Source organism: Limulus polyphemus, unplaced genomic scaffold (genome assembly GCF_000517525.1).
Source record: "Limulus polyphemus unplaced genomic scaffold, Limulus_polyphemus-2.1.2 Scaffold706, whole genome shotgun sequence".
NCBI lineage: Eukaryota > Metazoa > Arthropoda > Merostomata > Xiphosura > Limulidae > Limulus > Limulus polyphemus.
Window position 1 is genome coordinate 283,301 of NW_013666316.1, and position 17,224 is coordinate 300,524.

General features: G+C 32.9%; 1 protein-coding gene across 1 annotated transcript in view; it reads left to right on the plus strand.

Annotated features, from left to right (window-relative positions):
• Window positions 1–17,224, plus strand: part of LOC106460092 (dyslexia-associated protein KIAA0319-like protein) — an 84,234-nt gene that overhangs the window by 16,757 nt on the left and 50,253 nt on the right. Inside the window, exons 5-8 of the mRNA XM_022386709.1 lie at window positions 5,994–6,097; window positions 8,562–8,649; window positions 10,108–10,200; window positions 15,343–15,475. Coding sequence (XP_022242417.1) covers window positions 5,994–6,097; window positions 8,562–8,649; window positions 10,108–10,200; window positions 15,343–15,475 — 418 coding nt within the window. The remainder of the gene's footprint in view (window positions 1–5,993; window positions 6,098–8,561; window positions 8,650–10,107; window positions 10,201–15,342; window positions 15,476–17,224) is intronic.

Sequence of the window (17,224 nt, forward strand, 5' to 3'; positions counted from 1 at the left end):
GGCTAGCACAGATACCCCTTGTGTAGCTTTGCGCGAAATCCATAACAAACAAACAAACTGAAACCTAACTATGATTTCAGTGTACGTTTTTCTAAAGGCCTAAGTAATATATCATAAATGACATACCATTTTGATAAAATTTATGAAAAGCATTAACTATGACTACGAATGATTGTACTGTTTTAATTTTTTTTTATTACTTATTATCAGAGGTTTCATTATCTGTATAAATATATACAGTTTGCAGTGTCTTGGTTTAATTAAATATTTAATATTAATTAATGTTGTAACAATTTGCTGATGCACTAATGCATCACGAGATTGTGCTCCATGATACTCATATTATGACTACTTTATTGAGATCCCACGTTATGTGAGTCTGTCAGTACCTATTGTACTCGTCTACCAACATAGCCAATATGCTGAGTCATGGCCATGATTGCGTCCTGTATGTGTATAGTGAATCCACAGAATTTCTTTGCATTTTTTATTTCAGTGTACTTCTCAATGTGCTGAAATTGTTGACAGTGGGAATATAGTTTCTGTCTTGTAAATGATGGTGAAGAATGGCTGACTGGTTATATGGGGTATTTTGCACATGTTCTTAATTCTTGAACTCAAACAACAAATATCCGTGGTTACACCTTGGACATGCAAATTTATAAATAATGTAAGAGCAATGCATTTTAAGAATCCTGTCTTGAAATTCAGAGTAGTTACTTAAATGAAATATTGGTTTAAAAACAATTCTAAGCTGAACTTGTGGATAAACCTTATTATACAAACCAGTTTAAATTTTCATTCTTTAAATTTATAGCATGTTTGCCTGTATGTGGTAAAATAAACTGTTTCTTTAGTTTTAGCACATTTACTAATTTTAGAAGTTTACGAAGCTTCTAAATACTTCTTAATAATGCTGTCAATCAAATGCAGAGAAAACCTATTTTTCTGTAAAAAATCCTTTATATTTATAGCTTCTTTATGAAATCTCCCCCCCCCCCCAAATTATAAGCCCAATATGTTGAATTATAAATTAAATCCTTTTTAGATTCAAATGGTAGAAAAATATTAAAATGAAAATATAGCCCAGTAAAGTTTCTTTTATAATAACACTTATTTAGTATCTAGTATCTAAAAATGGTAAGGTGGATACATTTTTTTCTTCAATAATAAATTTAATATTACTATGTTGACTATTCAAATAGCTTTAAAATTCAGATACGTCAAATTTATTTTTAAACACAACAAATGTGTCATCTAAGTATCTTCTATAATATAAAGGCTTACACTGTTCAGGACAATTTTACAACCATCTTTTCTTATGATAACTTAAAAATAGATTACTTAAACATAGTGTGACCCTTGAACCCATAGACACTATCAGTTTGTTCATAATGACAACCATTAAAAAATTATTTATATTCTTTTGTAGCAAACTCCAATAATTTAATAAAAAGGGGTTTTGTTACACCTGTAATAACATCTGAATTTTGGAATGTTAAACTACTGCTTAACTCTATTACTTTATTTAAAGGTAAATTTATATATAATGACTCTGTCTTTGGTCAGGATGCCCATTTGTCTCATATGCATTTACCCCCACCTCCTTATGGGACTTGTGCATGGCTCCCTTTTTAAGACAAGATGTTTTTGGGTGTCTTCCTGACTCGTGGAAGACCAGAGTTTAGTCTGCACACTTGCACACTTCTCTTTTCTCATTGGCTTCCTGCTCTTCTCCCCCTCCTCCTCTCCTTTACCAGAGTCTGCTCCATGGGTCTCTGAGATTCACCATCAGTTTGTTTGTCGATGACTTCAGTGGTCCCAGTGACTATGTTTTGGCTACAAGTCTGGTGGAAGCCAGGCTTTTGCACTTTGCCATCATTTGGGAGCCCTTCCCCACAGACCCTTGGGTTCTGCAGGTTCTTATTGAAGGGCTTGTTTGTTGTTTCAGTTTCCCTCCTTCCTTGTCCCCTCATCCCATATCCTTCCCCACTTCTCATGATTCCATATCCAGCCATCATATTTTCGAGGCAGTTGTAGACCTTCACAAGAGTGATATTGAACAGGGAGATCCCTCTCAGCCAGGTTTCTATTCCCATTTGTTCGTAGTCCCCACCAAGATCAGAGACTGGTGCTTTGTCACTGATCTCTCTTCCTTGAACTGCTTCCTAGACCTTCCTCGAATCACCATGGAGTCCAACCCATTCTCTGATCTTTAGATGATGAAGTTAGATGTCTTGGATACTTACCTCCACATTCTCATTTTCCCAGCATCCTGGCATTTTCTTTGTTTTTTCCATTGTGGTTGTGCTTACTAGTTCTGGGGTCTTCTTATGTTTTTTTGTCAGGTTGTCGAGGCCTTTACCCTTCTTCATTATTCCAGGGACCTTTATTTTCACCATTCTATGGACAACTGACTGTTTCTAGATCCATTGCATGCCATCTCTTCTCTTCACATTCAGTTTTTTTTTTTCACGAAGCTGCATGGATTAGGTTGGCTGGTTAAGGTGGAGAAGTCCCTCCTCTCCCCCCCCCACACTGCCTTGTTCATCTCATAGGAATAATTGAGTTCCCATATCAGCTGGGCCCATTCTTCTCCCCTGTGCCTGGGATCTATGGTACTTCTGGTTCAGACTGTTTACTCCTCTCCTACTCCAACTGTGAGAGGTTCTATCTCTTTTGATGATGCAGACTTCTTTGGAGGCTCTAATTCCTCTTGGTTGAGCCTACATGCAACCTTTTCAGTGGGCTTTACTAGATCAGTGGAACATTGTTCGGGATCCCTTGGATGTCCCTATCCATCTCCCTCCTTCCCATCATGTGGACTTTGCCTGGTGGTTGGACAGAGACAACTCCACAATAGATGTTCCTCCTTCTCGTCTGGGGGTGCACCTCTTCACAGATGCTTCTCTTTCTGGTTGTGGTGTGTATCTGGACATGCAGGAGATTTTTGGATATTGATCTTTCAATAAGGCATCTCTGCATATCAATCTCTTGGACTTAGTTTCTGTCCATCGAGCTTTGGTTCACTTTCTTCTGTCCCTTGGAAACCAGTTGGTTGTGATTCATTCGGACAGTTCAATGGTTGTCTTTGCAAGGAGGCACTCGGTCAAGTTCTCTTTGTTTCCACATGTTGGACCTCCTGTTTTTCGTCCTCAACCATCATATTTGCTTGTTGGTGTGTTATACACCAGGTGCCCTGAATCTGGTCACGAATTGTTTATCGAGGCACAACAAAATTCTTCCCATGGAGTGGCCCCTCGACCCACAGATGTTCAGCTGGCTGTGTTTCCAGTGGAGTACTCTGGAACTCGCTGCATTTACCACCCACCTGAATTCCTGAATCCCACATCCTTTGGCTGTAGCTGTTGATACCCTCAGTCAGGGTTTGGGGCCTTTACTCCATGCTATTCCCCAAATCTGTCTTCTTCTTTGTGACCTCTCCATCATCCAAACCTGCTGTGTCGCATACTCCTGGTGACACCACTTTGACCAATGCAACTGTAGTTTCTACTTCTGCACTTGCTCCAATTGACACCTCCTCTTCCCCTCTCACCAACCCTCGTCAGACTACCTCAGTCAAGCACACTACATCCTTCCATTTCAGCACTCCATCTTCATGCATGGCTTTTGTCCAGCCCCTTGCCAGAAAGGCCAGACTTTCCCTGTGGGTTGCTTCCCTGATTTACTATTCCGTTCGCCCTTCCAGAAAAAGTGGTATGTCTACCTGAAGACATTGGTCTTTTTGTCATGGTTTTCCTCAGTCCTTCACCTGACTTCCTTCCTTATCTGGCTACTTGACAGGAAGCTTTTGGTATCCATCTTTACTCTCATTTCACTTTATTCCGTTTCTCACCTTTACTGTCTTTCCAATCTGGATTGCCTCCTATGTCCTGTCCAGGCTCTACATTGTTACATGGCTTGCACTGCTCCCTTCCATGGTTCTCATTTTCATTTGTTCATTCATTGAAACCATTCCCTTTCCTATGATGTTTCTACTATTACCCTTATGGGTTGGATTTGTCAGCTTATTATTCTCTTATGTACTTTTCTTACTTACAGAGGCCTTTCTCACATATATGGCTCCTGTTTAGTGGTGAGTGTCGCCTGACCAGGTGTACTTATTCTTAAACACCCACTGTTGAGATGGGGTGTTCCAAAAGACCATTTATAGGTTTTTCCTTACAGTGTTTTGCATCATAAATATGTTTGCCTTGGACTGTACACTCGTGGACTAAAGTAAAGCAGAAGGGGATTGCTGCTCATCAATGCCACTCCTTTGTTTGACTGATTCAGGAATGGTCTACTTTTCAAAATAGGGTTTTGAAGTCACCCTTTTCACTATCTCTGGTGCTGTGTTCCTATGGGCTCTCCAATGTATCCCCCCCCCCTTCTTTCTTCCAGTGGAGCTCGGTAACCCTAAACAATTACCAGCTCCTAACTGCTGGGGTGGGGGACCATGAAGGCTTCCTCCTGAGTATGCCTAATTCCACTCAGTTGAGAGTATTGCAGTGGTGGTATGCTGGTCTAGACGGTGTATAGACACTCCTCCTATCACAGACCTGATGTACTATTCCAGATACCACCTGGCTATGGACTGGACGATTTTTGACAAAATGCAATTCACCCCTTCGGCTGGGCACCCTCCTTCCTACTGATGTTGGTTAGAGCTGGACCAGCCACATAAGGCCTCACATGTGAGTGACCTAGTTACCTTCCTCCTACCAGGGACTGGACAATTCATCCCCAATGCTGCCTGGTCCTGGACTAGAGTTGAACTGTCACATTGCTGTCTACCAACATTTTGATGTCAGTTCTCGGGGGGTACTGGTGTTGGTTGTGTTGGACATGCACACATGATGATTTGGGTCCTTGGAATGGCAGATTTTCTTCCTCTTTAATTCCTGTGTCCGAGGCAAATGGTAGAAGACACTCTTTCCACCATGGGCCGGATATTCCTGCTGGTGTTGGTTGAAGTTGAACTCCCCCTTACAGTCTGATATGCCCTAGCCACTCTACACCAAGGGTCCCTCCTATGATTCCAACCTTATTGTGACACATCATTCTCCCAAGCGAAAAGTAAACCTGGCTCAGAAGTGGGCTTCCTTTTGATTCCTTCTGAAGAGGGATTATCTAGACACTATTACACTGGTCCCTCCACCAGGTCAATATAGGATTCTAGCTATTCTGTGAGAAGAGGTAATTAAGATATGTGTCGGAAGTGAACATTTTCTACACTGAAAATGTATTTCTGATTGATTCTTACCTCTTCTCACCCTTCCTCCCCACTTCTAGTGTCTTTTCCTTTTATATTGCTCAATTATGAAGAGAAGTCAGGCTAAGCTGCACAGAGAGAGTTAGCTGTGGTAAGAGTTGTGTTGCACTCCTATTGGTGGATGGTTGTCGCATACTCATTTGCATGCTATCATACAGCTGCCTCATGTGAAAGCACATGAGAGTATGTGGGAGTATCAAGGCTAGTGGTGGTTGAAGATTTGTCATATAGAGGGCATTACAAGTCAGGAAAAGCTATTCTGTGAGAAGAGGTAAGATCATATTGGAAATATATTTTCAGTGTAGGAAAGTATTAACTTTGCACAGTTGTGTAGCATTGTTGCAGACATAAGGAGCTCAGATCTTTTGTTAGACCTATAAGTTTTTTAAGTTATTTCATGTATTATAAGTTGATGTTTTGCCCTAAATATATACTACTGTACTGTTTATGCACCATTTTACCAAAATAAAGGGATCCAATAATGGTAATATCAGGGAAATATCAAAACACCATATTTCTTGTCTTGTTCTCATAGCAACTCATTTTCTAATTTTTGTGTATAAGCTTTTAGTTAGTCTGTTTCCTGTAACATACTGAGAAGACTAAGAATTATATTTATGTATACCTTTTTGTAAATGTCTCATTTTATGGTCGTATAACACATCAGTTAGAAACATTGGTGTTTTCAGTTTCATTCAATAACTATTAAATTAATCAGGAGAGAAGTACGAGTATCGTTGGACTTTGGTATCTCAACCAGGTGGAGATGAGGAAACGGGAATTATGCAAGGTCAAACAAGTTCAACTCTAAAATTATCAAAGGTGTGTGAAAACAGAAGTACTTTTGAATTAAAAAAAGGTCTTAAATTTGTCTTTTGCAAAGTATTTTGGTTGTTTTAGATTATATAAGCAAGAAAAAAAAATGACAGACTGCTATAGAAGTAATTTACTAATATTCGCTTTTACATCTTATTCTCCAAATGCTTACTTCTACTATTTTTAATGTGATCTTAGTTAATATTAAGTTTTGAAATAAGAAATTTTAGCACATAATGAAAAAGTCAAAGCAACTGTAAAGGATATTTAGTTGATCACTCCTTATAGAGCTGACTTTTTATATTTATACTATTCACTAAAAATAGAGCAGTTAGTAGTGGTGGTTCTTTGTTCATATTTTTGACAAATATTACATATAAATGCATAAGACTTCTGTTAAAAGCATACTAAGATTTAGACATTAAGATGGGAGGGATAACTATTCAGAATTCAGATGTTGTTTTTAATACTTCTAAAATAATTAGTTTACATGCATTAAATTTTTATTTTACCAGGCACTGAAGATCACAACATCAAACATTCAGATTACAATCAAATATTGGTTTGTTGAAATGTTACAGACTTTGGGAAGTTATATAAGATACTAGAAAATCGGGTATCTGATCTGGGACCTCAGCTTTAATTTTGATGCATAATAAATGTATAGTATTTAATACAAACAAGGTTAAAGAAAAGGGAAATACCAAATTCTGACTTCGACACCAGTCATGCATTTAAGATAACTAAGTCACACATGCTGATGTTCAACTACAGTATTCATTTTCTGTATTTTTGTTTATTTGTTATCCATTTATTGTATTAACAGTATTGATTCACTTTATTTTTAGATTCCTTATTAATATTTTTTCTATTGCATTTCAAGGTATTTAAAAGTATTGTCATAGATTTTGCCTAATATTGTTTGTACATCCATAACATTAGTCTTGACACATTTATTGAATGTGAATGAACAATAACTTAACTGCGGGATTCTTCCACCACTGATAGTTGTTCTTTGTAATGGTCCTGATTATGACTATTGTTCCTTAAGGTTATGGAAGGGATTTATTATTTTCTCGTGTTCACTCAACCACAATGATAAAATAAAAAATTTCATGACATGTTTCTTACCTAAAAGTTTGCTTGAAAAGATGGTTAATAGTGTTCTCACTTTTTGAACATTGCTTTGAGTCATTTGATGCATAATTTAGTCTTTCTAGTGATTTTGAGTGAAGTCCATTGAATTTCTGTGACTTCCAAAATGGTTAGTTATTGTTCATTGCAGACATGTTAAAATAACTACTCCATGTTTTTCAACATGCTGTCTTCCATCAAAGTAGTAATAATTCATTAAGTGAGAATTGAACATGACTACCCAATCACAGCAGATGCTGTTAACCAGTTATTTTCTGATTTCTTTTCAGAAAAGAATTAGCAGTTGACAATCTTTACTAACTTTTGTACAATTTATATTAACCAAAATAGTTTATTTTCTCTTTGAAATGATATTTCTGCAGAGCTTTTTGCTATAAATGCTTAAAATATTAAAATAGCCTTTATTAGAATGTACTATATCTTATATCATCAATTTAACAATTTTTCTGCAACTGTTCCCCCAATTCCTCAGATAAATTTTTTAGTTCATTGAAATGTCAAACAAGCTACTTATCTTTAGACCTTTTATTACATATAGCTCCTACAAGTTATTTGATTTTGATGTTATTTAGTCACCCTCTGAAGATATTTATTACATGTGTAAAATCTCAAGAACTTGAATGCAAAATGATTGTTTCCTTTTTTTAAGTCTGATGGTTTGCATCTGACAAACAAGCATACTTTTACATTACTAAAAACTGTAAAACAAAGAAGACCTAAATACATGAGAATGCTTTTAATTTTTATTCCCTCGTAGGTTAATGATAAGTTTACAAACTTACATGAGAATGCTTTTAATTTTTATTCCATAGTAGGTTAATGATAAGTTTACAAACTTACATGAGAATGCTTTTAATTTTTTATTCCCTAGTAGGTTAGGGAATAAAAATTAAAAGCATTCTCATGTAAGTTTGTAAAATTACAACTTGTAGGTTAATGGTACGTTTACAAACTTACATGAGAATGCTTTTAATTTTTTATTCCCTAGTAGGTTAGTTGTAATTTTACAAACTTACAACACTAAAACTATGGGGTTTAATTCCCTATAATGGGCAGAGTGCAAATAGTCCATTGTGTAGCTTTGCACTAAAACAATACTGACATGCTTTGAATTTTAGTAAAAAAATCTTCACCCACTTTATTGTTTATACTAGACCATGTTAGTTTGTTTTGCATTGTGTTTATTTTTCAATAAACTAATAAGGTTTTGTGATAAAAGTAGGCCAGAACAGTATGAAGTTTTGCTCAATATTTGTTGAAGAAATAAATCTGTGTGAACTTCTTACTAAAGTTTTCCTTTTTTTGTATTATTTAGCTCCGAGCTGGCATATACGTGTTTGAGATTGCTGTCACTGGGAATGGATCATATGGAACAGACACAGTTAATGTTACTGTTTTACCACGTAAGCTTAGGTTTTCTTGAGGAAAATTCATTGTTACGTCATTGAATACTTATAAGTACTATAGGAACTTTTTCAAAGGCCTTTACATTTATAGAAAATAATTTAAGTTTACAAAATAGTTTATAAACTTTTCAAATTTTTTATAAACAAAATTCTTACCTTTCTGAAACTAAACGATATAACCTTTTATTTCTTATACTGTCAGATTTTGAATTATTTTTGCACTCTTTTTAATAATTGATAAAACATTTAAATGTTTGAATACAGCATTTAGAATGCCATGAGGTAAGAAGAATTTAGAATTTCCTCAAACTTTGCAGTGAAAAGTTACATAAAAGTACTGATATATTTCTGATAAAAAATTATTTCAATTTCTCTGTTAACACTTGATACTATTATTAGTATTATAGCCACATTAAATTTCTAAACCATTGTTTTAATGCTCAAACATTATTTAGAAAAATACAATACTGTCTGTAAATATGTACAAAGAGTACACTTATACTATAGTAATCAGTAAAGGCATAAAATAATAGTTATTTGCAGCCAGATCTAAACTACTTCTATAAATATCATAAAAATGATGAACTGTTAGCTTGATATATATATTACCTATATCTTAAGAATTACTCAATGGAACATTTTGATATCTGAAGATCTATCATCAAATGTTTATTTCCAACAGTTGTTTCATAATTAGTTGCTATACCATTTGTTACAAATGAAGTGCTTAACAGTAAAGGGTTGCATACTTGCTGAACATACATTTGAATAGATGTCTGAAATATGGAATTGAATAACTAAAAGACAGGACAGAAGAAAAATGGATATCTATCTTTACCAAAATTTTATAAATTAAAAGATCCAATAAAAATTGGGTATGCTACAAACTAATTTACTATAATGTAATGAGTTTCAACATCATGAAAAGTATGTAAAAAATGTCTTAGACTTTTAGCATAGATCCTCATGAAAGCCCCCAGTGGCATGTCTGCGGACTTACAACGCTAGAATCTGGGTTTCGATACCCATGATGGGCAGAGCACAGATAGCCCATTGTGTAGCTTTGTGCTTAAATACAAACAAAACAAACAAAAAATAAATCCTCATGATGAGATCATTATAAGAGCTGCATTAGTGGCACACTAAAAATAATCTCTTTAGAATATAGGGGTATTATATTTGTTATGTTATTCTATGTGAAGCATTAACTACTATCTAAGATATACTTTAAACAATTGTTTTCTAAGGATATTTATTGGGATTCACATAAAAAGGTTTATGATCTTTTGTTTTTTATATATATATATATATATATAGTTAAAGCTAAAAAAATTCAGGAACTGAAAATAATGTCCATTATCACAAATGGAAGATGTAAAAATTATTGTTGCTTATCATGACAGTTAACAAAAAAGTAAAGCTATGTTAATACCAGAATTTTTAATGTTTTAACAGCCAAACGGAACAACAAGCCACCTGTAGCTATCATCCAGCCTTCCAATGTTACTGTGAAACTCCCAAATAAAGACACTGTTTTAGATGGTTCTTGTAAGTTTTGCATGTATTAAGGATATAAGATTCTTAATTCCATAAGGTAATGGTCATACTATTGTATGAACTTAGGCTGGTTTTATTAGTTTATGAATGATTTAATAGAGCTTTCAAAATTTCAAAAACCCAGGATACAAATCCTCATGTAATCAGTGGTTGTGATAAAACAAAAAACAGTAACTTGTGATAGAAGGTCCTGGTTTATGAAAGCAGTAGTGGTGTTTTTTATGTGTTGCTAACTGTACCAAAGTTTAAGTTCATTACAGTACCTTTGTGAAAGGATGCTTGATCTTTGCTTGGTTTTCTCGTACTTACCCTAATGTAGATGCTTTTTCATCTAGGTATATCACATTTGAGTCTCTAAACTACCTTTATGTTAATTAAAAAGTCAACTCTCTCTTTGTAGAAAAGTGAAAAGTAAGAAATGATGATGGAGACCAATCTATCATTCAGTTTACCACTTGTCACTTAGTTATACTGATTTCAGGGAATTCCATGGTTTCCATGTAGTGGTGGATGTACATGTGTGGTGTTTTACATAAATAAAATACTTACATGAATTCCTTGTTTATCAAGTCTGTAGCTACTCTAAGATACTCAATCTAGAGAGAATTTGTGTTATTCTTTGTCTTTTATTTGGTCATAAGTAAAACTTTTTTTTGCATAGAAGTTTAGCTATGATTATAAACATTTTATATATAACCAAAGGAATGTGTTATTACCTGAATGTTTTTCTCAAAATTCAGCAAAGTATTATCTACATGAACAAAAAATTAGAAGATAGCGAACTGAAAATTTTTTTGAAGTGTTTTGCATTTTAAAGTGTCTTCTATAACAGATAAGGAGCTGAAAAAAATTAAACATGATTATGACCATTTTGGAGTAAACAGCACCTATTATACGTTTGATTTTCAACAAACACAAGGAAAACAATAGTCTTTTGTTCATCAGCATAACATTCGGGAAATCTTGCTTTCCAGAGTTAATGTTTGGTAATATGTAGTTTGAAACATCACTTACTCTGAGGCATCTCTTTTTGGGTCTTATAGTAACAGTATCAGGAGCAGGTTAATGCACAGGCCTATGAGGCCTAGGGCTTTCACCCCCTCCCTTTCAAGAACTATGTTATGCTGTGTACTCTGCTCAAATATGAACAAGAAATATATATAAGTAGAAGATTCTTAGATATTTTTAATAGTGTAAATGATAGAAACATGCCTGTCACATAGTGTGGTTTTACTTGAAGGCCATCCAGATTTTATATGCTCAGGGCCCTAAAATTTCGTAATCCAGCCCTGTACATCTACCAGTTGTTAAATGGAAAATTAACTCGTTTGCGATTTCCTTCTCTTGCACTGAGGGATGGAGGAAATATTGATTCATACATGTTGCTCAAAATTATATATGTTAAATGAGTTTAATTATTTCTTGGTATGCAGTATTTTCAACCTGAACTGCACTTGGTGTAACATATGAGCTATAAGAAATGAGAAAGGACAACCAGTAAGAAGCACCTTCCAACTGCACAATTACTTTTAACTGAATATCAAGAATGAATATCATACTTATAATGCCCTCCAATCTGAAAATGCAAAGCCTGCTCAATGGCATGTAATGGACAAAAACTTAAACCTTTTGATCCATAGACTAAGGTGCTAACCATTAAGCCAAACCTAACCCAGTATATTTCTTACTCAAGTCTCACCAGATACAGACACAGAAACACATACACTCACAAACATATATATATATATATATTATTAGCTCTTGGATCCATATGTTCATGGAGTTACTTGTGTAAATACAGTGATACAAGAAAATATTTTCTGTTCCAGTTTAATGAAATTATTGGGTTGAGTACATAAAAAATGAAACAAGTTGTTAGTAATAAATTAATTTGACATAAAGACCTACTGCATGTTCCATTCAAAAGATGTAGTGCTGTTATTGGTGATTTGTTAGGCACTGCATAATAACCAGTGTACAGGAATAAAAACTGTAAGAATTCATGGTATGAAATTTTCAGTATAACCAATAAGAATACTCCCTTCAAATTATTTACAAAATGAAATTATTCCTGAAAGGTTGAGATTTTAAATATTCTTTTTACTTATGTTTTATTAACATTTGTTTTGGATAAAGTAACCTGGAAATATCAAAACTGTTAGCTCTAATTTTCAATTTTTGTCCTATGTTGTAATTTTTTATTGAGATGGTGAAAATTGCTAAATTTCCTAAACAAAACCAGAAATACATACATTTTCTACAAGTTTGGTGCTAATTTTTTTAGCTCGGTTAGTTTGAAAACAGTGAATAGTTGGAGTTGGTGATGAGGAAAACTAAAGTTTTACTTTTCATACATTTGTTTACAACTTTTGAGTTAATAAAATCATAAATATGTCATCTGAAAATTGGGATTATTTTCTTTCCTGCACTCTTTTTGCCTTAGAGCCCCCTTTCTTGCATGAATTGTAAATTTTTAAAATTTCAGTTCGTTTACCTTGATGCTAAGTGAGTGGTCATGCCTTAAAATAATCTAATCTAGTAATGGTTTTATATTGTTTTTATGCACAGGAAAAGTAATAACTTAATGGGTTTTGCCACACGTGCTTGTTAAATAATTGCTTTGGCATTTCATTTTCTGTGTTTAATAACTCTTGCTGCTTTAACTTGTGACAAGGGGTGATTAGCAGTTTCTGCAAAGTTCCTTAGATGAAGGTAGAAACCACAGAGCTTATTGAAGCAATCTATTAATAAAAAAATTCATAGCTAAATTTTATACATAAGATAGATAAATATAAATACTATATATTTATATTAGTATTAATCTTTTAGACAATAGTGGTGCAATGCCTTATTAATGTGGACTAGTGCATGATGTCATTAGGCCTTTAAAGTAATGTAGCCATACAAGTAAAATGACTTCCAGATCAGTGGTCACAAGTGTATTGTGTAACTAAATGGTACAACCTATGTTATGTAGCAGTTTTTATTTCATTATAAAATCATAATTGATAAAAAAATAACATTTATATTTTAAAAGCTCCCATAGTTATTGTACTATAAGTTTGAAGCTTTTGTGTTTCAGATATGCTAACATTTATGAGCTATTCATTTTTGTTAATTAATTCAGGGTCAGAAGTAGCGAGTTTTATAGCATAGTCATGAAGAGAATAATTCAGAGTTCAACATTAGGTATATATTTGTGAAAATAAGGATGATTTTGTTTATTTTTAAATGAAAAAAAAACATCATGCATCTGGTGCATAAAAATCTACTAAAATATGTAAAACAAAGAAGCAGAATTGGTCAGATGTTAATTAGGAAGTTTGTCAAATACCTGACTAACAAGTCTGCACAACCAAATTATCGTGCACTAAACATGAAATCATCCCCAAAACTAAGATAAAGTATTTTCAGAAATCTTCATACAACCTGTAGGCTTTCATCATTTAAAACTCAACAGTTTGAATGTTACAAATTAAAAATAGAAGTAATGTTATTTTCAAATATACAGCAATATAAAAAACCATAAGTGACCATTATGTTCATTTTGTTGAAACAAACATAACAGTTATAATAAAATAGGACACAAAGGCATGTAAGCGATTAAAACATTTTTCACAGTAGTTCTTTAATAGTTTCATGTTAGTTTTAAGAAATATGTTGATTTATTTTACCATAGAGACTAGACATTACTCCAATTTAAAAAAAAACTAGAATACTCATTTTTCCAGAATTTTATTTGCTAAACGTTTAATGGGATGAAAACCAACAGTTGTACAATTATAACCTTTACAATAATAACTAAACATTACTTTCATAGTATGAAAATCAGACAATGTAAAACAGATGGCAAATGACATAAATATGCATGGTTAAACACAATTATTTTTTAATGACATTACCAATTATTTAGAACAATCATGTAACTGTAATATACATAATTTTTTGGCTAATATACAATTCTTAAAAAAAACATCGTTTATTTTTTACCTTAGAAGGAGGAAGTGCTTGTATTAAAATCTTAGATAAATAATATTCAATGGCATTAAGTTGTTTTAGTATTTTGAGAATTGTATTAGAAAGTTGCATCATTGAGGTATTATATCAAGATATAATTACGAAGTAAAATGAGAGGTAAATAATTATTGTAAAAACAAATAATATAAATAATTTCAGTAGATTACACTAATTCAGGAAAATATCTTTAGTAGAGAGTTCTTGTTTTGCATAGAATTAGGTAAGGTTTGCTTTTAAAATACATCACAGGCTACATGTTACCTAGAGATTGTACAAGAAAGAGCCTGTCTGTTGAAGCAACATCCATGTTACACATGCATTTATATAATCACTGTTTAAGAGATGTATGTTCAGAGTACTTGTCATATAATTGTGATTTTTCAGAGTATTAAATCTCGTAAATATTTCTTTTAAAACTAGTTTTAACAAGATAGTGACTGTTAAAAATAACATACCATAAGTAAAATTCTATTCTTAAAAGCAACTTGTAATCAGTGTTTCTTGAGAAGATGTGTCTCAGAGTAGGTGCTGTTTGAAACTACATATTACCAAGTATATTATTTCCTGGCAAGTAAGGTTTCTGACAAGTTCTGCTGATGAATAAAAGACTGTTGTTTTCCTTTTAATTCTTCAAGTGCAAATTAACTATGTACTGTTTACTCCAAATGAGTCAGAAGCACATTTCTTGTTCTCAGCTCTTCATATCACAGTGAGTTTGTAATTAATTTTCAGATTTAAATATGTCAGGTCCTAGAACAACAAATCCAAAACTTGTGTACCCATTTAGTACCCATTCCACTGAGTTTTTTAAAGTGGTGTCCAAATAAAAAAATTTTTATTTGGTTTCTGTGTTTGCTACGGTAACTTACCTGACAGCTGAAATATATATAAATGTATTGTTTATATTAAAAGATATGTTTGTATGTATGTAGCTGGATAAATTTGTATTCTTTACTATAACAAAATTATATAAAGTATTAAAAGTTTTGCAAGTGTTTATATGAAAGTAAGATTTTAAAAGTTAGAAAAAAATACTACAAAGCAAAAAAAAAACCATATATATAACATAGTTGCATGAAACTTGAAAATATTATTTCTTTTTTTTTTTTTTTACAGACAGTACAGATGATGATAAAATTGTTGAATATCATTGGGAAGTCATAACTCTTCCTATTGGATACAAGATTCAATTGAATGATACTAATACAGTCCAGTTAATAAACCTTATTCCAGGGCTTTATCGCTTCAAGTAAGCTTTTATTCATTTAAACAAGTTTTTATTTTGTAAACTTTGTGATTGTTTTATCAAAACTAATAAATTATAGTGCCAGTTATTAGCACTGCTTTTGTGCTTCATTCTACAGTTATCATTGATGGGAATTATAGATAGTATGAAATGGTGTCATACAGTACTTTTACATTTTTTAACCTTAATTCCAATTTAAACTTTTCATTATGACAAATGTATTTTTAGTTTTTTTTCTATAATTTTGTTTAAGAAAGATTATAAAAAGTCTGAGAAATTATCCTTATAAACATAGATCTTACTCTCTTTTATACAAAAAATAAAATGGTAAAGACAGCTTAGGAAATTTATTTCTAACAGTTTATAAAAATGTTTTGTAAATTTTTTGAAAAAATATAAACTGAATAACTATTAGATTAAATGTGTATTTATTTAACCTTATGACAACCAGTGCCATTTTTAAATTCCTTTCTGCAAATCTCACTGAGTTATATTCAAAATTTGATTAAACCATTTTACTATCAATGTACTTTAATGAAATTATTATATCAAGTATGTTATAATTCGAAGTTTGATTTTATCTTAAGAAACCTTTAAATAGAATACTTAAACTTCAGTTTTTTTTGTCACGTGACCCACGAGCTATGATAAATCTTCACTTTTGCAGCCACTTTATTGAATGGAATAACCCCAGCCCATGTATGTTTAGACAATAAGTATGTTTAGTTGCCCTATTGACATAAATGTTTCAAAGTTCTTTGGCTGAATCCAGTAGAAACAAGTAATACATTTTGCCAAACCTTAATGGGTGCTACACCCACCAACCTATACCCATGGTTGAGTTTTGCATGCTATGTCTACATCCAACACAAACATGTATATCTTTGTTAGAAAGAGCTTATTTTACACTGTAATCCAACAATAGTTATTTTGAAATTGTTGCCAAATTGTCATCATCGGATAGATGTAACTGCTTGTATTATTGTTAGCCGCTGTCAGAATTTTAAAATCTGATCTTCGCCAATTGTCAAAATAAAAAGGCTTTTAGTTATATTTCTTAATAGTATAAATATATACTACGTTATTATTGGGCTTAAGATTCTTCTACAGTAGGTGTCTGTGACTTGTTAGTGATAAATTCAGCAATGAATAAACAACACACACTTCACTTGTTTTCAAAATAATATATATATATATTCAGAACAAGTTAACGTATGTACAGTAAATTCCTCAACACTACAGATATTATGGGCATATCATAAATACTATATATGTAGTTCTCTCCTTCTTGTCAAATATCCACTTAGGCTTATTCAATTACTTTATATTTTCAGGTGACAAGCCTAACTATCTTCTCTATTTCTATCACACTAGTATTCTCTGTGATTTGCTTACAATTGTGGAATGGGTTACAGCAATCTTTTGGTCTTCTTTCTTTTGAAAATACTCTGTTCCTTTTGTCAAAGTTCACACAGGCTGATTCAGTTACTTTAGAACAAGGCTTTGATGGAATAAAATTATTTTTATTATCTTCTTTTCTACTGTTAGTTTCACTTGAACATATTAAACATTAGGCCTGTGTCAATCGTTAGGCCTATCACATCTATGGTAGTTAACTTCACGGCAACTTTATTCTCTTTCACTATTATCTGTCTGCTTATGTCTATCTGCTGCTTCCCGCTCATCTCACGCTATTTATATCATTATCACTTACTCGTTTGCCCGCCATGTATATTCTTGGCGTCAATGAAT